At 46.3% G+C, this 24,345-nt stretch overlaps 1 protein-coding gene across 6 annotated transcripts; it reads left to right on the top strand.

The window, feature by feature from the left end:
- The first annotated feature begins 615 nt into the window (after positions 1 to 615).
- FHIP1B (FHF complex subunit HOOK interacting protein 1B) lies at positions 616 to 24,226 on the top strand. Of its 6 annotated transcripts, none has more exons than XM_055317642.1 (13): positions 616 to 633; positions 9,435 to 9,516; positions 10,897 to 11,225; positions 11,353 to 11,988; positions 12,346 to 12,504; positions 12,685 to 12,771; positions 12,974 to 13,141; positions 16,660 to 16,739; positions 16,942 to 17,147; positions 17,549 to 18,328; positions 20,783 to 20,961; positions 21,119 to 21,281; positions 23,704 to 24,226. In XM_055317642.1, the coding sequence occupies exons 3-13, from the start codon at positions 11,088 to 11,090 to the stop codon at positions 24,063 to 24,065; spliced, it is 2,958 nt and encodes a 985-aa protein (XP_055173617.1). In that variant the 5' UTR covers positions 616 to 633; positions 9,435 to 9,516; positions 10,897 to 11,087; the 3' UTR covers positions 24,066 to 24,226. The 6 variants fall into 6 exon arrangements, with proteins under 6 accessions (XP_055173617.1, XP_055173618.1, XP_055173616.1 ...); XM_055317641.1 differs by lacking the exons at positions 616 to 633; positions 9,435 to 9,516 and adding exons at positions 704 to 870; positions 5,053 to 5,163; XM_055317643.1 differs by lacking the exons at positions 616 to 633; positions 9,435 to 9,516 and adding an exon at positions 698 to 786.
- Positions 24,227 to 24,345: the final 119 nt, after the last annotated feature.

Genomic DNA, 24,345 nt, shown 5'->3' on the forward strand with positions numbered 1-24,345 from the left:
TTATTCCTTGTTCCTTGAGTGACTGAACAAGACGGTGTCCAAGGCGAGTCACGGCACAGCGGGTGTTGGGAAGCTAGGAAGGGGAGGTCATCGCCCCGGCACTGTCCAAGTCCTGCGCGCAGATGGGGCAAAAACGACCGAGTCTGTTCGCAGTCAGCCCTCTCGTGGGCTCAGCTTTTCCATAGGCCCCGCCCACCTCTGACTCCTCCCCGCAGGCCCACCCTTCGTTCTAGCCCCGCCCCGGCCAGCCCACTCTTCCACCCTCAGCCCCGCCCAGGACCATTGGCTCCGCCCCCCCACGCTAGTCTCCCAGGCTCAGCTCCCTCCTCAGCCCCGCCCTTGGCCTGTCCCTGTCCCGCCTTCTGCCCTCTGGTTCGACCTTTCCTCCTCAGGCTCCGCCTCCGCCCTACGGGCCTCCGCCTCCCCAGCAGTCTTTCCCTCTGACACGCCGGAGTCCTTCAGAGGGGTGGGGTTTAGGGCGCCAGGGGGCGGGGCCCGGGGAAGAGGCGGTGCTCCTTGCTCGGAATGCCGTCGGCGACCCCGCCCCTGCGCTCGGCCGTTGCCAGGAAACGGGCTTCGACGCTCCGGCTCTGGACGGGTCCAGCCAATGAGCTGGCACGCCTCTGCCCAGCGGTGCGTCGCTGGGCGGTTACGTGGGGTGCGCGGGGGCGCGGGTTGCGTGTGGCGCGGGGCGGGGCGCGGCTGGTGCGCCTGAGGAGCGATGGCGGCGGCCTGAACTCACCTAGCGGGGCTGCGGCGATCGGGCCTGGTCAGGGTCGGGGTTCTGTGAGTGAACGGCAAGTATGGGCCGCAGGGCCCGGAGAGGCGCGTGAGAGGCTGAGGAGCTGACGAAAGACGGCAGCGGACTTGGTGACTGTGCTGGTTGTGAGGGGTCCGGGTGAGGGGCTGGCATGTGGTGAGGGGCCGGTGTGAGTGTCTAAGGGAGGAGAGCAGCGTGAGAGCCTGAGGCTGAGCGGGCAAGGGAGGAGGGGCTGGGGGTGCTTCTCGAGGGGCCAAGGGAAAGGGACTTGTGAACACGGCTTATGGAGGGGCTGAGGCACCTGTGGGCAGGGGTGAGGGCAACCCTGGGAGCTGAGTGAGGGGTACGGCCCGTGCGGGAGGGGAGAGGAGAGGGCAAAGGCAGGAGCGTGCGGGCTGCTGGGGCATGGATGCGGGAGTTGAGGGTAGGGCGTGCGGGAAGGGACGAGGATCGGTAACGTGGAGGTTGGCTCCGGAGCCTACTTGGATGGACTGTCCTGCCCAGGGTCCTGCCCAGCTGCAGACCGAGTAGGACAGCTTGGGTGGAAGTGTCGTGCACTTGGCTTTTCGAGGACAGAAAAACGAAGGCGTCACGAGCAGTAATAACGATGATAAAATCATTTCTTGAGGCTTAGTTTTCAACCAGAGTAATCACTGAAACTGCCAGTTTCTCAAGTTCCTCTTTGGGACTCCAGACTTGGAGATGGTCCCTCGCATGGAGGTGCTTTGTTTTTTTTTTTTTTTTTTTTTTTTTTGGGCTGTGACAGCCTCTCGTTTGTTTTCTCTCCACCTGCTTCTGGGCATCCTTACTCCCCTGCTGCCCCTCACCTACACCTATGCTTGGCTGCGGGACTCCGAGGGTTGTCATGTAAGTTGGACTAACCGTTTTCAGTAGCTAATTCTACTTTCGTGAAAGTCACGTGGTTTGTTACATGCAACACTATATTTAGGGTCTCAAACAGAATGGGTTTGCTCTCAGTTTCTCACAGTTAGAAAAAAAAAAATCCTACCTCATTGAGGTAAATGTATATGCAATAAACTGCTCATAGGTAACCTGTACATGAGTTTTGCCATATGTTTACATCTGTGAAACCGTCACCACTTTCAAGATACTGAACATATACCGCCCGCAGAAGTTTTCTCCTGTCCCTTTGCAACTCATTCCTCTGTCCCTGACACAGTTTTGGATTCACTTTATTATTAGTATGTTACAGATCCCTTTCTCCGTGCCAACCCATACTCACATGAACATTTTATAAGTTCTAGACAGCTGGGATGGCACTTCACCACTGAGTTGTCCTCTCTAGTGGCAGTTGACCATAGAGCCCAGATACTATCCTTCTCCGACCTCGGGGAGATTTAGGCCTTTCCCATCCGGACTATTCTCTTGAGAATGAGGAGCAGCCAAAGCCCAAGTTGCCATTCTGTTCTAGAGTCTCAGCCTCAGAACCAACTGTTCTGACCCGTGGTATGTTTCCATTGCTTCTCTCTGGAGGCCAAACATTTTGTTGCTGGTGGAACCCTTTACCACCTACCCTGATGAGCAAAACCCTGTAACTGACATGTATCATAACAGGGTTTGGAGCAGTGACTACTAAACATTGGGCCAAGGATAGTGTCAGTCCACGATAAAGATTTCATCCATCCAGGAGGAAGGAGAGAAAGATGACATGAAACATGAGTTTTCCATAAAGGATAAGTTCATTCTGAGATTATTTTAGTGTTAAAGTGCTTTCTGAGTGAATGACTAATATCGCCTGGTTGGTGACAGTTCGTTGGTGTGTGGTTTTAATGAAATGGTCTTATTTGCCGAAATAAAAAGTAACAAGCCTATTTTAAAATTTTTTTAGAAATTATTTTTACTGGTTCCTGAAATGCAGAAATTTAGAGTGATGATGGTGTGGCTGTTGTTATTATGTTTTTAGGAAGCCTGTGTTTAGACAGTAATTCTAGATAACTTCTGACATTTGAACAGCATTCATTCAATCTCACATTTCACTGGGTTTACATACTTTGTGAAGTAGGCAAAGGCAGGAATTCTTATGCTATAGATGATGAATCAGATTCATAAACCAGAGGTCACATCGTGACAGTGACAAAGCTGAGCCCAAACTTTGGTTTCCTGAGAGTGAGTGACTTGGGGAAAGAAGATTTGTAGCAGAGAGTGGAAGCCATGTGGAGTAAAAGACATGTTAGGTTTGGGAAGAGTTGTGATGACCTGGAGGACGTTATACTGGCAAAAAGCATTTTTTATGATTTATAATTAATGTGGTTCCAAAAGAGATTAAAGAGATTTTGAGAGTGCCACAGAGATGAGGGTTCGTTATTCATTCATTCATTCATTCATCCATTCGAGACAGAAAGAGAGGGGCGCAGAGACACAGGCAGAGGGAGAAGCAGGCTCCATGCAGGGAGCCCGACGTGGGACTGGATCCCGGTCTCCAGGATCAGGCCCTGGGCTGAGCCACCGGGGCTGCCCAAGATGAGGGTTCTGTTTAATATTGTGGCAATGACATGGGAACAGATCACGTAATACCTGGATCACATTGTGATGGTGGTTGGATTAGTCAAGTCATCAGAGGGTTCTTAGGGACTGTCCAAATTCTTGAGTGTTCTGGAGAAAGCACTGGGTTTGGTAAACTATACTGAACTCTGTTGAAATAGTAGTACAGTAAGTAAAATGGCTTTTGACTTAGACATACAGACTGGTGGAAGATCTGAGAAGTAACATAAATGAGGATGGTGATGTAGAGAGAGAAACATATTTAGAATGCTGTATGTAACTAACCATTTACTCCACTTTGGCTATGCACCAGTACTCTGCTAAGTGCTAGGAAAGCAAATTCATTCATTCATATATGAATTCATTTATTCATTTAGCAAATACTTTTTCTGTATGTAGTCTGAAACTTAAATTTTATGAGATAAGATGAGTGAGACATGGTCGTCTAAGGTCTCAAGGAAGTCTCACTCAGGTTGGGAGAGGTAGATACATGAAAAGATAATTTTAATTTAGAGAGAGAGTGTGAAATACAAAAGCATATCATGAGGATATAATCTCTCTCTGTGTTCCTGTCATATATATTCAGTGCTTTGCCATATATCTCCACAGGTATTACAGATTTACATGTCCAGAATAGAACTCACTGTCTTTGCTCTGAGAGTGTGCTGTTGTACCACATGCTGTATCACAGTCCAGGCAAAGGCTTCACTGTTATCTTCATTCTTTCTGTTCCTTCACCCCCTGTATTTAGTCAGTTACTAAAATCTTAGTATGTTAACCTCTAAATTATTTTCCTCTTCATCTCCATGGCTACATTTTCACTGTAAAGCTTTAGTTTACTTCCTCCTCGTCTCTCATCTGGACTCCCCTCCACCCCCAACAGTCTCCTGCCTTCAGACTTGCTCTTTTCTAGTCTGTCCCTAGAATGATCTTTCTAAAAATACAAATGTAATCATGGAGCTCCTCTGTTTAAAAACTTTGGCTCTTTGTGTTCTGTAGGACAACATCCAAATTCCTTAATATGGCATCATTTGGCCTGAACTCACCTCTCCAGCCTTGTCTCCTGCCACTCCCTACTTTGTGTTCTAGCTTGAATAAATTGTTCACAGTTCCCTAACAAACATGTTACTTTTTTGAGCCTTGAGATCTTTGTAATAGCTGTTTCCCTTACTAAGAATACTTTTTCTTCTCTGCCCAGTGAACTTTCCTTGTTCTTTAGGATCTAGTTCATTCTCTCCTCCTCTTTTTGACATCTTTGTCATCACCCAAGAGGGGTGGAGAAAGAACCATGTGTGACATGGAGCTTCCTTGCTGTAAAGGAGAGTCACTGTGATTGAGGTTCACATTGTATAAAGGGTGTCCTGGAGTCAGGTGAGATCCCTGCAAGAAACAGAGATTCTTGGGGAGAGGGGAGGGAGTGAGTTGGGATCACACACTGATAGCCCATTTGTCCTATACATGAGGGATGGACAAGCAGGGAGACTATGTGTAAGCTGAGCTCTAGGTTAGGAGGCTTCTGTGAGGTTCTCCTGGCCCCTCACCCCCTACCATTTGTATTCCTTTGAGGTTTTAATCAGATCTTTCTACTTTTCAGTATTTAGGATAATGGCTTATTCAAGCCTCTTATGTCAATAATCAGTCATCTTGCCTAGAAAGAGCTATTGTAGGGAGAGAAATGTCAGGATTTTACTGACCTGTTCTTGAAAGGTCATTTTGGTCTTCCTGTCTGCTGTAGGTATTGCAGGTGTGTATCCCTGCTCACAGCTCCCTCCCTCTTTTGCCTCTCCCAGGGCAAAGGTTCATAAGTAAGACTGAGCCACTTCCTGCCCTGTGCCTGCTATTCTGAGGTTGGTGGACACCCTTGCTGAATGTGCCTGTAAGGCCATATTTTGTGCTGTAAGGTGAGTGACTGACCTTGGCTGTTTGTGGTTCTGACAGATCGGCTCTTTCTTCTTCCTTTTCCTCTGTGGCTGAGCCTGAAGGTAAATCTGGAAAGAGGGGTCAACTCTTTTTTTCTAGGCTTTGCAATGAGAGGAAAGGGCACAGTAATAGGGTATTAATTCCATTCTCTTTGTCTCGTTTTGAACTTTGTATGGTTAACAGGGAATGAGAGAGTCTTAAGTAGGTGACAGGAACACCAAGCTATGGTCTTCTTTCGTGTTTTTGCAGTATGTGAAGGAGGCCTGGGTTGCATGTTAGCTTTTGTGTTCTGAGACACTGATTTCAGTGTGGCTCTTCTCTTTGAGGCCTTTGAGTACAGTTGGAGTTGGGGTGGGGGTGGCGGGATGAAGAAAGGTCCTGGAGGCTATTCCCCTTGGGTCTGTGAGCAGTGCCCTTTGTTGGTCAAGCAGTGAAGCAGAAGTGGGCACCCCAGTTATATACAAGGTAGGAGTTGGTTGTTAATCTTTGGAATTGAATTCTAGGAGCTGAAGACAGTTTAGTTTTGGACATGTTAAAGCTTTACTTTGCTGAAACTGGATGCTTGGCTCTTCTTCAGCTCACCAGAGTTTGAGTGGGAGGTGGTAGGGATGGATGTGTCAGAGCAGGTTAGATCTCCTCTCAGTCAGGGATGAGGATACCCTGGTCAGGTAGGATCAGGAAAGGGAACGGAGAAAGGAAAATGTCATTTACAGAGCACCTGCTTTATATGCCTGGCATGCTACATAGGTTATTTATTTATTTATTTTTTAAAAGATTTGTTTATTTACTCATGAGAAACACAGAGAGAGAGGCAGAGACATAGGAAGAGGGAGAAGCAGTCCCCCAATTGGGACTCTATGCCAGGACTCCAGGATCACAACCTGCGCCAAAGGCAGAATGTTCAACCACTGAGCTACTCAGGTGCCCCCCTACATAGGTTATTTTATTTAATTTTTAAAATACTAACAATACTTATTTTATCAGGAATTTTAGGTAAGGAAACTGAGGCTCCCATGTGTGAAATGATTTATTTAAGGTCACACAGCTAGAAAAATGGTAGACTGAGATTCAAACCAGAGCTCCTTCTTTACCTACTACTTTGTGTTACTCTTACTTGCCTGTCAGGCCTCTATTTTCAGTCCTCAAATGAGATATGATTGAGGAAGCATTCCGTAACCAGTAATGCTCTTGTATCAGTTGCAGGGGGTAGATTGCACAAATTTGGTTTGGGAAGAATTTAATAAAGGGATTGTTTTACAAAGGCATGGGCAGAGTTCAGGAAACCAGTAAGGAAGGATGCAGTCTCCTGGGCCTACTAGCAATGAGAGAGCCCGTAAAAGGAGACATTTCTTACCAGTATTCTCAACTGTTGGCTTTGCCTTCCCCAGCCGGTGCTTACTTGGTAGCGTAAGGACTTGGGCAGATGGCTAAGCACGTCCCTGCCGCTGGTAGCTACTAGACTGTATGACTGATGGTTTATAGGAAATCATGTGTGAAAGACTGAACATCCGTTCTGTGGCTCTATCACCTTCTCATTCCTCTTCTGCCTTACCCCTATTCTCTTGGGTGAGTGAGTGTGGGAAGGTTAGGTGGGTGAGGGGTGGTGGAAGATTTTAGCTTCCCTGTTTCAGATCTACCTGAACTGGCACGCATCCTTTATTACTATTTTCTTCTTTTTCTCAGACTAGTCCTGTATCTGATTTTTCTGTCAGTTATCCCCATCTCATTTATCTACAACCTGTTATTTTCTTCATACTTCTTTTCCTCACTTAACAAACATCTTTGAGGCTCTCCATCCTAAAATAAAACCAAACCAAAGAGTAAAAGCTCTTTCTCTTGACTCCTCTCCTCCCATCCCTCCTAGTTTCTGTAAGCCATTGCCCTATTTTCATCCCTCCCTATGTCACTGACTTTCCTGTTATTGTATCTTATACTTCTGTGGTTTAGTCATTCTTTAACTAATTAGTTTCCTAAGTTTATCTAAAACTTGATTGTTAAACCTGACTGATCATTTTCAATCTTTATTTTACTTAGTCTCTCCGTAGACTGTACATTATGGCAGTCTCCACTTTCTTGAAACTTCCTTTCTTTGAATTCTAGATTATCATTATTTCTTGGATTTTTCCTTCCATTTCTGGCTACCTTCACAGTCTTCAAAGACACCTCCTTTGCTTTCCTAATTTCTGGTTTTCCTCATGATGTCATCCTCAGCTCCTTTCAAGATCTGCTGATGTCTTTGTTTGATTCCATCCATCGCCGTAGCTTCATCTACCACCTATATAAACTCTTGAGTCCTGGATATATATCTCTAGTCTTGATTTCACTCTTGAGCTCAAGGATAATATTTCTATTTGCTTTCTGAACATTATGGATAATCCTATAGGTGTCTCAAAGCTTAACAAAGCTATTCATCCTCTTTTCTAAAACACTTTTATACTATTGTTATATGTTTCTGACCCATTAATGGCATTATCTTTTACTGAATCTCCTATAGTTCATATTAGAGTCTTCTCTTATCCTCCATTTGTCAGGTCTTGTTGCTTCTACCTCCTGGCTAAATTAAGTGGATGCAGAGTATCTGCATTTGCATCCCAGTCTTCCTCCTTTTAGCTAGCTGACTTTGACAGTATATTTACTCTTTGTAGGTTTTGATTTTCTCCTGTGTAAAATGGAGATAATAGTACATCTAGAGTTTTTATGGGGTTTAAATGAGCTACTACATATAGTGCTTAGAATAGAGCCTGGCACATAGTAAGTGCTCGATATATGTTAACTATAATTATTTTTAATTTAGCATTTAGTTCCGCAAACATTGTTGAATGCCAGGCACTGTGTTGGCACTGTAATGTGAAGAAGAAGGAGTGATCTGATCCCTTTTGCACGAGCTTGCTATTATTGGCATAGATATTACAGGTGTAAATAATTTCATTATTACCTGGGACATGGCTAAGATAAAGGTGAATCTCAGATTTATCTTTTCTAATCTTGCTCTTACCACTTTAATTCATCTGCCATCTGCCTCTCTCTGCTCCATCTTATACTGCTATCTGACATCTTTTTAAAAGCAAATTTAATCTTGTCATTTCTTTGTCTGAAAACCTCCTTTGTTTCCAGGGTGTCAATAGATAAAACCTAAACTTGATACTCAATGATAATTATAACCTTGACCCATATTTACCCTTCAACTAAATATTGTATCTCTCTTCTCTAAGTAGTCTTTGATTAGGCCACCCCAAACCCGGAACTGTTTTTCAGGTTTATCATGTTCTTTCATGGTGCCATATTTTTGTACATACTGTTTTAATATGAAGGCCTCTCCCTCTGTTCCCTTTGTGGCCAGTATCTCATTGCTAAAGACTAAATAAGACATCATCTTTTTTCTGGAACCTCTTATAGTCTCTCAGGCAGAATTAGTTGCTTTCTTTCATGTCTCTGTAACTTTTTTGTAAATACCTCTGTTAATAATATTCGTTGGAGTTTTTATTTATGTTCTCCTCCAACTTTTTTTATCTGTCTTTGTGTTTCCATTGACTATTTAGCAGTGTGCTCAGTACTTTATCAGTATGGATGTACTTAGTTAGAGAGTTAGTGAGTGAGCCCTGCCTGCTGTTTAGGATGGCTCTGCCCTTTGTTATAGAAGACTATCTCCTGTTCAAAGGTTTCCTTAAGCCTAGTTGCTACCTTCCTTTAGTTGTGAGTTGGTAATGGAGAATCTGGGTGGAAGGGGATGGTGTTAACATAACCTGAGGGCAAAGTGTGAGGCTGTGCCAGGTCTCTGGTTCCTTCAGCCTTTGTTGAGCCTAAAGAGGAAGGACAACTGAACCACACCTTTCCTCTGAATACTGCTGAGGGGGTGAGGGGTGTGATAGAGAAGGAGCTGTGAGCTATGGTCTAGGCCAACAGCTATTTTGGTACCTTTCCCCTTTCTCTAGGGAGGGTGTCATGTCATGTCCCCAGGAGTGAGTGTTGTATATATCTGGCAAGAGTGGGGTATCTCTATATGGGAATGTGTCCCTGTGTTCTTTGCTGAAATGAATGTTCTGTTCTTTTGATTGGCTCTAGATTTCTACCTCTTAAGTATATTCAGCTAGTTAAAGGTCTATTGGGTAATTTCCTACTGGGTAGGCTTCTAGGGAAGGACTGTGACAGGTACAAAAGAATTTCTTCCTCAGCCGTCCCAGATGGTTAGAGTCAGATCAAGACTGGATTTCTTTCTTTTTTTTAAAGTTTTTTTTTTTTTTTTTTTTTTAAGTAATCTCTACAGCCGTGTGGGTTTCCAACTCACATTGGCCCTGGGGCCAAGAGTAGCATGCTCTACTGACTGAGCCAGCCAGGTACGCCAAGACTGTTTTTTTTTTTTTTTTTTTAAAGATTTTATTTATTTTTTTAGAGAGCTTGAGCACATGAGAGAAGTACAGAGGGAGGCGGGGAGAGCTATACAGGGAGAGGGAGAAGCAGACTCCCTGCTGAGCAGGGAGCCTCACAGGGGACTTGATCCCATGACCCGGGGATCATGGCCTGAGCCACAGTCACTTAACTGAGCCACAGTCACTTAACTGACTGAGACACCCAGGTGCCCCAAGACTGGGTTTCTTGATCGTTCATTCATTTGTTCATTCATTTATTTACTTAAGCATTCATACATTCAACAAATATTTACTGAGTTCCTAGGTATTGCTTTAGGTACCGGGGATACAACAGTAAACAAAACAGATAAACCTTGCCCTAAGTGAGCTTGTATTCTAGTGGTGAAGCTAGACAAATAAATAAGCAAATAAGTATCTTTAGATAGTGAAACCTGCTAAGAAGAAAGTAAGATTAGGAAGCTAGAGAGTAAAGATGTGCTAGTTAGATAGAATTAAGTAAGGCCTCTTTGAGGAAATTGCATTCAGAAACAATGGAGTGTTGTGAACAATGTGAAGATCAGAAGAGCATTCCAGGCTGAGGGAGTAGAACGTATTCAAGAAGGCCTGTACTAGAAAAGTATGAGTGAGGAGGAGGATGGTAGAAAGTGAATACAGACTAGTTCATATAGGGCCCTAGAAGCCACGGTAAGGTATTTAGATTATTACTAGTGTGATGGGAAATCATTGGAGAGTATTCATTGGGTATACATCTCAAGAGGAGAGGTGTAACATAATTTAGTTTACAAATACTGCTCTGAGGTGCCTGGGTGGCTCAGTCAGTTAAGTATCAACTCTTGATCTCAGTTCAGGTCTTGATCTCAGAGTCCTGAGTTCAAGCTCCAAGTTGGGCTCCACGCTTGGTGTGGAGCCTACTGAGTAACTAAGTAAAATAAAAATAAAAATAAAAATAAAAATAAAAATAAAAAGAAATAACTGTCAGGGAGGTGAGGTGGGAGGCAAGACTGGCAGCACAGAGACCAGATTGGAAACGATTGCAATAGTAAGATATGCTTTGAGGGTATAGGTGATAAGGTTTGCTGCTGTTGAATTAGGTATTAGAATTAAGGAAAAGAAGAAATAAGGAGGATCCTCAAGTTTTTGGCCTGAGCATGTAGGTGAATGTTGGTATCATTTCTTGAGATGGAGAAGGCTGGAGGAGTAACAGGTTTGGTGGTAGAAATGAGTTCTGTTTAAGATGCTATGCATGAGTGGAATTTTCAGTGGATTGGTGGCTCTGAGTTCTGCCTCTTGGGGAGTGGAGAGAGGCAAACTCCTGTTGATCTCTTCCTTTCTCTCTCTCTGAGTTAGATTTGCAGGTCTGGACTGGGCAGTGACCTCTGGACATACTACTCTAGCCTGGTATATCTTTTGGCTCCATGGCCAGCTACTGGCTCCTGCAGACCGGATGAAGCAGACTAGAGACACAAGTGGAGAAAGCCTCCAGCTGGCAGATTCTCAGAGTGTGGCCCTCTGGCCACTGGCCCTGCCCAGCCTGCCTCATGGAGAGGATGAACTGGCTGAGCAGATTGGCCTCCCGGGGCCCTGGGCACCGTGTACCTCAGGGGGCCAATCTGCAGACCCCTGTCATGGCTGATCCTGAGACCTGCCTCATGGTCTTCAAGAATCACTGGTCTCAGGTAGGAGATTCTATGCAAAATGGCCTGATCTACTGGCTACCTGAATCCTCTAACCTGCTGTGTTCTCTCACCATCCCATTTAGTCATCATAACATCTTAGATTCCTTCTATCTTTTGTCTTCTTCAGGTGGTGCGAATCCTGGAGCGGCAAGGCCCTCGTGCGGCTGGGGGTGTAGATGATCTCAGTGCTGTGCGCAACCACACTTACCAGATGTTGACACTGCTGGTAGAAGATCGTGCGGTTCCCTCCGCCCCCACGGCCCCTGGGCCCTTGCTGGAGTTTGCTCTGCGTGAGGACCTGCTAACCCGTGTGTTGGCGTGGCAGCTTCAGTGGGATGAGCTTGGGGATGGGGTTGAGGAACGGCGGGCTGAGCAATTGAAACTGTTTGAGATGCTAGTGAGCGAAGCTCGCCAGCCACTGTTGCGACATGGTCCAGTTCGTGAGGCTCTGCTGACCTTGCTGGATGCCTGTGGCCGCCCTGTGCCCAGTAGCCCAGCACTAGATGAAGGCCTGGTGCTACTTCTCAGCCAGCTATGTGTGTGTCTGGCCCGGGAGCCTTCATTGCTCGAGTTCTTCCTACAGCCACCTCCTGAGCCTGGAGCTGCCCCCCGTCTTCTCCTCTTTTCTCGCCTTGTTCCCTTCGTCCATCGAGAGGGCACGCTGGGCCAGCAGGCTCGTGACGCCCTACTCCTGCTCATGGCTCTGTCAGCTGGGAGTCCCACTGTGGGCCGCTACATTGCAGATCACTCGTACTTCTGCCCGGTCAGCACCTCCTGGGATGGGGGTGGGGTATGGTGTGTAGACACTCGCTATCCAGAAGACGTGGAGGGGCTATGTACTGGGTCCTTCTCCTTTAGGTCGTGACCCCTTGGGTTTGAAAGCAGTACCTGGGGTTGGGGTGGGGATGAAACATGGGCTTAGGTGGATAGCACAGGTACTAAGGCTCTTCATGGGCCAATGTTCCCAGGTGATGTCCTGGCACATTCAGTAACTAAGTATCTGCTTTAGGAATAGCTCTTTCCCCTACTCCCGTCAAAACTCTGGGTTAATAACTCCCCTGATTCCCTATTTTTATATTGTCTGCGCTTTTTGTAACTTGTCCTTGGGGATGGCCCCCAGGTGCTGGCCACAGGGCTGAGTGCCCTATACTCCTCACTGCCCCGAAAGATTGAGGTTCCAGGGGATGATTGGCATTGCCTGCGACGGGAGGACTGGCTGGGAGTGCCAGCACTTGCGCTGTTCATGAGTTCCCTAGAATTCTGCAATGCAGTCATTCAGGTGGGATGGGTTCCCAGGAGGTCTGGTCCCTTGGTCATTCTGGGGATATTGCGGGGGAAGGGGGCATATTCCCTGGAGTTCTATTCTGCCATTTTGGGGATAGGGTGCCTGCTTTGTACATTCTACTCCCAGACAGTGGCCACCTCACATTCCTCCACCCTCTTTCTTGCACCCTTACAGGTGGCTCATCCTTTGGTGCAGAAGCAGCTAGTTGATTATATCCATAATGGGTTTCTAGTGCCTGTCATGGGCCCTGCCCTGCACAAGGTGAGAGTTATGGGTGGCAAGGTAGATTAGGGTATTAGGTTAAGGGGTGGTGACCTAAATACCAGAACCAATGTGGGAGGCAGTGGGCTGGGTCCTCCTCCCTTTTACCCTGTCTTCTCCTGCCTCCTTCTTAGAAGGAAAATGAGTCAGTATATGTGCAGGGAAGCCCTAAATTTCCAAACCTTCCCTTCCCTTCATCCAGACATCTGTGGAAGAGATGATCGCCAGTACCGCCTATCTGGAACTTTTCCTACGGAGTATCTCAGAGCCTGCTTTGCTCCGTACCTTCCTGAGATTCCTGCTGTTACACCGGCATGACACCCATACCATTCTTGACACCCTCGTTGCCCGAATTGGCAGCAACTCCCGGGTATGGCCCCTACCTCTGTCCTGGCTTACCTGGGTGAGCCATCTTCTCTCTCTGACTGTTGTTCTGGGAGGGTGTGTCTGCCCTTCTTTGGCCTTTGTCTCCAGCAGTCACTTCAAAGTTAGGTGGCATTTACTTTACAGTATTAAACTTTGACCATTTTGGGTACAGATTTTAATCTACTCCCTTGCTTTTGTAATATATGAATCTAGAACACAGTTACTTTTTCTGGATAACTGGCCGCTCCTCATGACTAGAGGTTTTGCCATTGTGCTATACTTGTAATGTAGCATTGGCCTGAGGTTCTCTTTAGCTGTGTATTGTTCTGGGACCTGCTGTGGGTGACTCGAGATCACTTCTCCAGGTTTTGTGTCTGCTTTGATAGGTGATCCTGCTGCTACTGATATGCTTAGTTTTTCTCCCCTTTGGATTTGCTGCATTTGAACTGCTATAACTTGGAGCACCCATCCACTTACCTACCTACTTAAACATTCCTTTCTGAACATTTATACTCAGGATAAATGGTAAACAAGGTAGACATGGGTGCTGACTTTATGGAGCTTCCTTTATGGACACATAAGCCAATTAATAAAATAATTGAAAATTGTGGTCATTGTTATGAAAAAACTAAACAGGGTGCTTAGAAAATAGTAGGGTGGTCAGAAACCTCTCTGAGCTAAGACTTCAAGGTCATGAGGGAGTTTGCCTATTGAAGAACAAGTGATATAAGAGTCTGGGCAGAGGGAGCAACATGCAAAGTACATGAGATGGGGATGAGCTGAATGTATTTGAGGAAATGCAAGACCAGTATGACTGGAGATGTAGTGAGCAAGGGAAAGAAGGGAATGATATGAAAGTAGAAAGGTAGGTAAGATTCAGATCAGGCATGGCCTTGTAGACTATGGTAAAAAGTTTGGATTTTAACCAGCAGAAATATATATGAAATAGGAGTAAGTAGGTTACAAGTAATAAAGACCCAGAGTCTTTCTAGGGGAATAAAGCATTCATTTAATTATGGATTTTATGGCATTTGGTTGGCTCTGGAACCATTTTTGTTTCTTATTTTTGTATCTTATTCTTCTTTTTACAAATAATTGAAGTTCCCTAGGTCCTGGTGTTTAAAATAGAAGTCCTTGGATTACTAAAGGTTATGGAAAAACCCTTCAAGATAATTGAGATACCTTGAGATACCTGGTAGTCAGCCTTGTGGTAGGTGAGGTTTCAGGAGAGCTATATTTTGTATAGGTGAGATTTCTGAATAACTGAGGTTATAGATGAGATATTCCACTCTGACTGATGAGACCAGTGTTTCTGAACCAGGTGCACAACTCAGAATTTGAAAATGGCAACAACATATTTTCTAGACTCTGCCTGAGATCTCTTGAATTATAATATACAGGGCATACATGTCTTTACATTATTCCAAAAAGTAATTATGATACATGTATGGAGAAATTATTATTGGCAAAAATCAACAGGGAATTGGTGTCAAAGCTTTAATTTTATAAAGATACCAAAAAAGTTTTATTTCTCATTATGCTAAAGTTAGACCACGGTCTTATATCTGTTTGGCCTGATGGAATGTCCTCTTTGTGTTTTGGGACTATTGATTTCCTTCTTAAGGTTGATTTTTCTTTTCCCTGTGCCAGGCTCTACCTATCCATCTTGCTTTTGTCTTAATCTTATCCTCACTTCTTTGGTTCTCTCTCATTGTCTTTCGTTTTTGGCATTTGTTTCTATTAGTCTTGCATTTGGTCCTCTGGTCTCAGGAAGCCTTCATGTTCTTGGGGTATTTCTTCTTGGTTCCTGCTTCTTCGAGGAACCGGAACACTTCTGATTTCAGGATGCAGTTGCTTTCCTTTCCACTGTTTGGCCTTTTTAGGCTTGATCCTGTTGCCCCAACTTTGAACTTCTTTAAGTTTGTCTTCTGTGGCTTAACATCAATCATGCTAGCTCATCTGTCTGTGTACCTATCTGTTTTAATTTCCTATTGCTGTCATAACAAATTACCATAAATATAGAGGCTTAAAACAACACAAATTTATTATCTTGCAGCTCTGTACATCATATATATGTATATGATATGGATTTCGTCAGGCTAAAATCAAAATGTTTGGTGGGGTGGTGTTCCTTCCTGGAGGCTCTAAGAGTGGATCCATTTACCTACTCAGTAGGGTTGTTGGTATAATTTGTTTCCTTCTAGGTATAGGACTGAGATTCCCGTTTTCTTGTCAGCTGTCAGCAGAGGACCATTCCCAGATTCTGAGGCCAACCAAATTCCTTGGTTCATGGTCCCCTTCTATCCTTAGAGCCATCAATGGTGGATCAAGTCTCTCTCATGCTTCAGATTTCTTTTCCTTCTTCTTTCTGACCGAGCTAGAAAAAGCTCTCTGCTTTTAAGGACTCATGTGATTAGACTGGGTCCATCTGGGTAATCCATGGTACTCTCCACATCTCAAATTCCGAAACCATAACCATACTTTTTTGTCCTGTAAGGTAAAATACTTACAGGTTCTGGAGTTTAGGGCCTGACATCTTTGGGGGGCTATTTTTATACCTACCAAACAACCTTTCAGTGAGTGGGAATGTTTTCCTTGCTAGTTAAAATGGTCATTTAGGGTAAATCTGAACATCTGTGCTGTCCAAAGTGTAAACTGCTGTCTCATCTCTTTCCCACTGCATTTGGCTTTTAATCCTTCCACAGTTATGTAGTAAATGATGAGTGCCTAGACTGTGCAGTTGTGCCCTGGCCCAAGACCCGATAATTGTCTTCAGGGAGCTCTAGGTGCCATATGGGAAGTAGAGGGAAAGTGCTGTGGGGATTCAGAGGAGTCAGGGAGTGCTTACAGGTGTCTGTTCTCTTCTCCTCTCTTAGCCTAGCCACCGAAGAACTACCCTTCTTATTTTCTAAAACAAATGGTTTCCTCTATTCTGGACCCACCTATTTTTTCCTTTTCCTGTCAGCTGTGCTTGAGCTTCTTTTTCTTCTACCTCCTGAGAGATACACCACTGTTGGAGAAGGTGACTCAGACTCCTTGTTCACAGCCCCGCCCACTTCCCAGCTGGGATTCTTCCAGGTTCCCTCTGGCTTCTGTGCTGCTGCAGTCTCCGCTGACAGGCATTCCCTCACTTATTACATTGCTGTTGTCTCCTGGCAGCCACTCACTCAGTCCCCGCATTTCTCAGGGTCTCTCTTCATAGGTGTTCATTCCATTAAGTATTGTTGGAAGCTCTGCCAACAGGTAAATATAGCCAGAGGGTCTGCCGACATGTGTGTGGTCTGTAGAAATACAGAATCTGACACATGGTTCATTCCTGTCTGCGAACAGTTGATGTCTTGCCTACAAAGACCATATGAGCATTTATTTAATACTTGATTATTATGTGCTGGGCCTTGTGCACGTTGTTACTCTAGGAGTGGTTGGTTGGGCCTGGGGCTGGGGGGTTCCCATTCGGTAAATATCTCGGAGGGTAGAGAGCTCTTATGGTGACTCCGTCCCTCCTCCCCCGCCCCCCCCCAGCTCTGCATGGTCTCTCTGAGTCTCTTCAGGACCCTACTGAACCTCAGCTGTGAGGATGTCCTGCTGCAGTTGGTTCTCAGGTACCTGTGGGGACAGGGCTGAGGGATGGCTGATCCTGACCCCTCTGGGCCTTGTGCACTGCTGGGCGATGGGTTGTATTGGGGTTACTGGGGCCTTTCCTCTTGGAGCCTGGCTTAGCCATGTAGTTCCATTGGCTTAATGTTCTGCCAAGCCTGGTCCTTCCTCATCTATCCTGTGTCCTTTTTCTGCTGTGTTTCCCAGGTATCTTGTCCCATGTAACCATGTGATGCTGAGCCAGAAGCCAGCTGTACGTGATGTGGACCTCTATGGACGAGCAGCAGACAAGTTTCTCTCCCTAATCCCACGCTGTTGTCGGCATCGTGCCCCTAGCCCACCCCGTCCAGAGCATGCCTCATGGGCACGAGGTGGGCCTAGCAGAGAGGCAGGGAGAAGGGAGGACACCACGGGTATGGCTTGGGTTCTGGGGAGCCTAACAAGAAGGTGGGGCTAGGGTAGGAGGAAGGAAGGGACCATGAGTGGTATTCTATCTTTGGGGAGGTCGATGAGAGGTCTTGCAGGGTAGATCCTTAACTCCACCAAAGAAATTTAGCTTCTGAGCAAAGCTGCTCCTTTTCTTCATTCCAGTCCTGTATTGTTTCTATTTTTCATTGTTTCTTTGGTGTTGGGGATGGTGAGAGGGGGTGGTGAATACAGAAAAGCTTAATTTGGAGGGTGGAGAATCAGCTACCTGAATAGGTCACATGTCTTTGTTGCTTCATTGCCTTGTCTCTTAGTCTCCCTAGGTGTCTTGTCCTTCCTCCTAGCCCTCTGTCTCTTTGATCCCTCTTATGTTTTTTTCCCCGTGTAGGCCCTGGAAGCCCAAGTGTTGACTCCTCTTCCGTGGTGACAGTGCCCCGGCCCTCCACACCATCTCGTCTGGCCCTTTTCCTGCGACAGCAGAGTCTGGGTGGCTCAGAATCCCCAGTTCCAGCTCCTCGTTCACCAGGGCTTGCTGCATCCCCAGCCTCCAGCCCTGGCCGAAGGCCCAGCCCTGTGGAGGAGCCTGGTGAGCTGGAAGACAATTACCTGGAGTATCTGCGTGAGGCGCGCTGTGGTGTGGACCGGTGTGTCCGAGCCTGCCGTACCTGGTCTGCCCCCTATGATGGCGAGCGGCCCCCTCCTGAGCCTAGTCCTGTTGGCTCCCGGACTAAGAAACGCAGCCTACTGCCTGAGGAGGACAGGGACAATGTGGGGGAAGGGGAGGAGGAAGAGCTGGGGAGTGGGGGGCTTGCTGGGGGTGCAGGGGAGGGCCCTAGCCACCTGCCTCCTCCCCAGCTCAATGGGGTGCCAGGACCATGGCCTGAGGGGGCAAAGAAGGTTCGACGGGTGCCTCAGGAGGGAGCTGGGGAGCTGCTGGAGGGCACCTCTGGGGGCATGGCAGGACTAGAGGGCTTTGGGCAGGAGCTCCGGGAACTGGAGGTGGCATTGAGCAATGGGGGGGCTGGCTCAGAACCCCCGCTAGAGCCTCCACTACCTCTTGAGGAGGAGGAGGCCTATGAGAGCTTCACCTGTCCCCCTGAGCCCCCTGGCCCCTTCCTCAGCAGCCCTTTGCGGACTCTCAACCAGCTGCCAAGCCAACCCTTCACTGGTAAGCTACTTAGCCTAGGCCTTCTCCTTTGTGTACTCTTTGCATGTACTCGACATGTTTGTGCTGATTTTTGAGACTTCTTGGCCATGTCTTTACTGTGTACTTGCCTAGCTCCTCATCATGTTGCTTGGGTCCCTTCCAGATCCATTTCATGTTATACTTACGTCTCTGTGTCTGTCTGTATGTCTTCATGCTTGTGCTGGTTTGAGTATTGATTTATGTCTGAGCCTTGTATGTCTGTCCTATGTGCATGTTCTTCCTCTTCCCCAATCTGGCCGTTTCCTGGGATTGTGATTAGGATGTTCTGTGTTTGCTGTTTCCTGGTGAATCACAGCAATGTATCTGATAATATATATGGAGGACATACGTGCTATCCTGTATGTGCGGAGCCTGTAAGCCATGCTGTTCCATGCTGTTCCCACCTTTATATTTGTCTGGGTGTTGGGTCTCTTGTCAACTTTTCTGTGGCCCAGGATCAGCTCTTCTGGTGTTCTTCCACTACTCTGCCCTGGCCTCCTTTCTTCTCCCAGTCTCCTCAGAGAAGGATTCAATTTCAGGTTTTTCCTGTCCCTGTCCTTGTACCTTGTTGGTTGCTATGACTACCCAGTAAGACTTTCTTAAAAATTATGGTTAGTAGTAAGGACTGAAGCAGATAGAGTGAAATACCTCTTTGAGGGCAAATGACAAAGTGTGGTCCTGAGGTCCCCAGCTGAGTTCTTTGGTCTTTCCAGAGACCCTGGAGCTAGTCTTGACCTGAGTGGCTGGGCTAACTAACTCCTCTTTGATTTTTGTTTGAGAGCCAGTTCTACCATCCCACCTCTTATCTGGTTCTTATCCTTACTCCTCTTACTGTACGGGCAAAAAACACCTCTGAGAAGCAGTGTAGTGCTTTAGATTAGACATACCTTGAATTAGTGTCCATCCACATCACTGATAGATGTAAACCACGTACTGTTGATACTGGTGCATTGGGAAAACTCAGCACGTGGTAGCTTTTCACTAGGATTATCATCTCTTGGGTGCATGGCAGATATAAGTTGACCAAGGTACCCACCCATCTTCTGGTTGTTTGCAGTCAAGTTATCATGTAGTCAAGTTACCAGTCCATGTCCTAACTGGGCCTGGGATATGCTGCCATCCTGCTTGCACAGCACCAAAACTTCTGCTCTAGAGTCATCACAACTCCCTCTTACAGACTAGAAAATATCTTTCCATTTGTTTAGGCTTTGCTCCTTCCTGCCCAATATCCTTGAAAGGTGGTATGTAGGTTTTACCACATTCTTGAAGCAAGCATTAATTGAAACTTATGTCCCTTTTCTTCTTTGTAAACTTATCTGAGCTTTTTGAATTTTCTCTTGCAAGAGTGACCCAATGAGAGAAACAGAAGGACAAAGTTATGGGGTATCTTTGGGACCCTGTTAAGCTAGAGTTGTATGGAGCTAAGACTAGTATCTGGAGTAGCGAATGTTCTAGGATCTTTTTCAGAATTCATTGCCTCTTTCCCTTCATTGTTCTCCTTAGTTCATAGTGCAGTTTTTGGGTATAATTTCCTTCTCTTACAGATCCCTGGTCAGATAGACCTTGATGGTTCTAGAGTCCTCATGCTTGGTGATCTAGCTCAGTTGAGACCAATTCTCCTGGCAGATCATTCTAATCCCTTCTGTTATCTTCTCACCTGGCAGAGTCTCCCCTGAATCATTTTCCTCTGGCTGTGAACTAAACTCTTTTTTTCCTATGAATTCTCTTCTGCTTTCTTGGTTCCCAGTTCCTAAACACAGTTGATTTCTTCTTTGGGCTTCCAGAGATTTCTCTCCTGTATTGAAGTTGGCCTGTGTAGTCACCTTTGTTTTTGCTACGGTTCATTCTTGCTTTCTTCTGACCCATATGTGGTGTTATCCTTTGTCGTGTGTGTAACCTGATTCTTCTTTTGGTTCCAATCACTTTCTTGCTCATTCTTTTTTTCTTTTGTGCCTCTTGGGTGAAGCTTAAAAAACTGGGAGAGTTTATGTAGCTTATAGTTATTATTGAGTACTTAGAATTTGCTAGATCTTGGGCTAACTGCTTTGTAAGAATATCTTTTTGATCCTTTTAATAATCTTGTGAGGTGGGTATATTTTATTTTGCCAAGTGGGAAACCATGCTTGGAGAATTTTGATTCATCCAGTAATATAACTAGTAAAAGATAAAGCTGGAATTTGAAACTGGGCCTGTCTGACTTCAGAGCCTATGATCTGACTCTTCATCTTGAGTGTGTGTAAAGCTGGCATCTGGACTCTTATGAGTCCATGTGGTGTCTGCCATTTCATCTCCTCCAAAGTAGGTGATCACAGGATACTTAAACACTGACATACAAAAAATTTTCATCTAGTTGGGGGTGGTCTCTTGGTTTTGGGAGGAATGAGTGTGATGTGCATTGTGTTCAGGCCTTGTATCCTTGTGCCCACCCTCCCCCAGGCCCCTTCATGGCTGTGCTCTTTGCCAAACTCGAGAACATGCTGCAGAACTCCGTCTATGTCAACTTCCTGCTGACGGGGCTGGTGGCCCAGCTGGCCTGTCACCCCCAGCCCCTGCTCCGCTCTTTCCTGCTCAACACCAACATGGTCTTCCAGCCCAGTGTCAAGTCCCTGCTGCAGGTGTGCGATGCATGCATGCATGGGTGCGTCCAGGCTCCATGGTGGGCCAGGCCCGCAGCTGGAGTGGCCCTGGGGGGACTGGGAACAGGCTCAGTGGGACTAGAAAGGACTGTCAGTCTAGAGCCACACAGAAATGTCATGAAGTTGTGCTTCATAGGTGCTGGGTTCTGTGAAGAATAAAATTGAGAGCTTTGCGGCCTCCCAGGAAGACTTCCCAGCACTGCTGTCCAAAGCCAAGAAGTACCTCATTGCCCGTGGCAAGTTGGATTGGGCCGAGGGCCCTGCAGCAGGACCTGCCGCCCGCCGCTCTGATCCCCTAGGTGAGGCCTACCCCACCACTCTACCCCTCTCCCTACCTTCCCTAGATAGCTTATTAGCCAAGGTTAGTTTTGAGCTCTTAAGAGTGAATTCTGTGCCATGAAGTGAGGAATTGCAGAAAATTGAGTCTTGATGTTTGTTTATTTGGCTCTGGTCAGAGGATAAAATACAGTTACATCCACCAAGAGCCAAATCAGCAGCACCAGCAAAAACTGCTTAGGAGTTGAGGACAGGCAAGGGGACAGAATAGTCTCTAGATTGAGGTATTGTTACTGCTCGGGAAAGGACATGGCATTTGACATGGTCCTTGAGAGATAGTTAAGACTTGGGTAGGCAAAAGAATGGGATGGCTTTATTCTTTTGTCCAGGGGACTGTAGGAACTATTTAGTTGGAGCAGGGGATTTAGAAGGTGGTGGAATAGTTGGTAGTAAGGCTGGAAAGATTTGGCCAGAGCAGTAGGTGCTCAGATTAGAGATTGAGCGGAGTAGAAGTTGTGATCTTTTAGGCAGTGAGAACCCACTGGAGGTTCGTAGATGTGAGAGTGGAGAGATAAGCATGTTAAGCTCATGTGCTAGGTGAATTGGAGACAGGAGAAAATAGAGTCAAGAGGCTTCTGCTGTATTGCAGCTGTGACCAGCAAGGCTTGAATTAGAATAGTGGAAACAGAAAGGAAGAATTGGATAAGGTAGGAAATGGAAAGGAAGTATTGGCAGAATCTGGTGAATGGTTGTAATATATAGTGAAGAAGGAAGAGTTAAATATGCAAGTGTCTCCTTGCCGTATGTGCTGGCCGTTGGCTTTGGAACAGGAAGCTCAGGGAGATACAAGATGAGACATCTGCTTTCTAAGAGCTGACAGTCAGTCTAGAGAGTGACTAGAGAAGTGTCATAACTGAGAAAGCAAGGTCCCAAAGGTGGTAGATGTAGTGGCATCTAGTGCATGAGGAAAGGATTAACTTTGGATGGGAAAAATTCCCCCTCCCGTCCAGGCAAATAAGGATAGATAAAAGGTGGAAATGATATGTATCCATGGAGTTGTGAGGTGCAGAGAGGAAGGTCAGGAAATTGAAGTCCTTTATTTGCTAATTAAAATAGGAGGCAAAATAATCTGCTAAGAGCAAGAGAGCAGCAATAAAATGGAGGATCTTGAGAGATGTGGGTTGGGAAGACAGTACCAGAATGGTTATTATACGGCTGAAGTTCCTTAGCATGATTCCCCCATGGTACAGTACTGTGAAGGTGTCTTATGTCCATAGTATTGGTACTGTGTTCACTGTGGAGGTAAATAAGAGTCTGAACCCTTGAGTTTACAGATTACTATATGAGATAGAAGACCTATACATACATAAGTTATTTCAATACAGTGTGATAAAGGCAGTGAAATGGGAAGCCAGTGGAGGGTAGATCAGAAGAGGTTTCTCAGAGGGGTGGGGATAATGAGATTAGGCCAAGGATGAAAACAGTAGGGAGAGTAAAAATAAGGTAGAGAGGGCTACCAAAGCATGAAAAGAGCCTAGAGGGTTTCAGGAAAAGCAGATAGTGTGGGTACAAAGGCAGGGGAAGGTATAAAGAGTTTGGAGAAGGGGCTGGAGGGGGCATGTGAGCCTGGTTGTGAAGGCTTCTGAATGCCATATTTAATAGATCTGTGTAGCATATCTCTGTAGCCAGTGTTAGAGATAGAGAATGGGAACTGTAGCATGCTGTAGAAGCTAGATCCTCAGAGTCTAGGCCCTACATATTGGACAAAGATCCAGATCCAGGAATCTAGGAAGAAAATTATAGGAGAGAGGGCAATATTTTAAATGGTTTATTTGAGTCTAAGCTGAGATGAAGTTGTCTGGCCATGTAAAGTTGTCTAAGCTGATGTGAATTAGAAAGGGTGCTTTGGTAGATAGAGGAAAGGGATTGGTGGTAGGCAAAGTGGGGGCATAGGAAAACAGATCCTGGAGGGTTAGTGGAGTTTGAGAGAAGTGGTGAAGCCCCTGAACTGTGATTGCATATATGGCCCTGTGGTTGTGGAAGGAGCAGAGGATATGGGTCATGTGTTATAGGCAGGCAGAGGGAAGGTGGAAGTGGTTGGCTCCAGTTCAGGAGCGTAAGGTAAGGGTGTGTTATGGACTGAGGGGAAAGAGCTTAGTGATGGTAGAATATTGATTGGAAAGGGAGGAGTAGTGAGAGAGTCCCTGCGGTGAGAGGGTGTGGGGAAGGGGTCTTGGTTGGGAATAAGTGGCTCAAGTGTTGACTGACGGATGGTTGGCTGGGTGGGGAGGCTGGATAGAGGGAAGAAGTTCAGCAGGCAGCATTTTGGTTTTTGAGTCCTAGTTGAGACATCCATGAACCCAGGGAGGGGGGCATCTCTCTCAGATGGGGAGAGTGTGCCTGACTCCAGCACCTTCACAATCCCCGATACCCATTTATTCCCAGTGAAGAGCCGGAGGCCATCCTTGGGGGAGTTGCTCCTGCGGCATGCACACAGTCCAACCAGGGCCCGGCAGGCGGCACAGTTGGTTCTTCAGCCTGGGAGAGACGGCGCAGGACTTGGCCTAGGTGGGGGCTCCCCTGGGGCTTCAACTCCAGTTCTGCCCCCTCGGGGTGGGGCCCCTGAGCGCCAAGGTGAGGCTCTGCGAGTCAAGAATGCGGTCTACTGTGCAGTCATTTTCCCTGAGTTTCTCAAGGAGTTGGCTGCCATCTCCCAGGCCCATGCTGTCACCTCGCCTTTCTTGTTGGATACTTCAGAGGAGGGATCTGGCCCTCCTGTCTCAGGCTTTGGGCCCCTCAATCCTTAACTTTCTTCCATGGACAATCAGAGCCTCACATGGCCTGGGCCAGGGCCGGGGTGTAGGCTCCTTTTTATGTTTGGAGGCAGTGGCAAGAGGACTTTTTAATTTATTTCCGATGAATGTTTTATGGAGAACTTGTTGCAATATGTATAAAAGGGAAATCTCTATTCTGTGCTCATTCTTCTTTCCCACCCTTTTTTCTGGGGCTGCAGCCCCAGGAAGGTTGTATATAAATGGGGAGGTCAGGGGTATTTTCTCTCTCATGGGGACATTGGTACTGAGGTTT

This window comes from Nyctereutes procyonoides, unplaced genomic scaffold (assembly GCF_905146905.1).
Source record: "Nyctereutes procyonoides isolate TBG_1078 unplaced genomic scaffold, NYPRO_anot_genome, whole genome shotgun sequence".
Classification (NCBI taxonomy): Eukaryota; Metazoa; Chordata; class Mammalia; order Carnivora; family Canidae; genus Nyctereutes; species Nyctereutes procyonoides.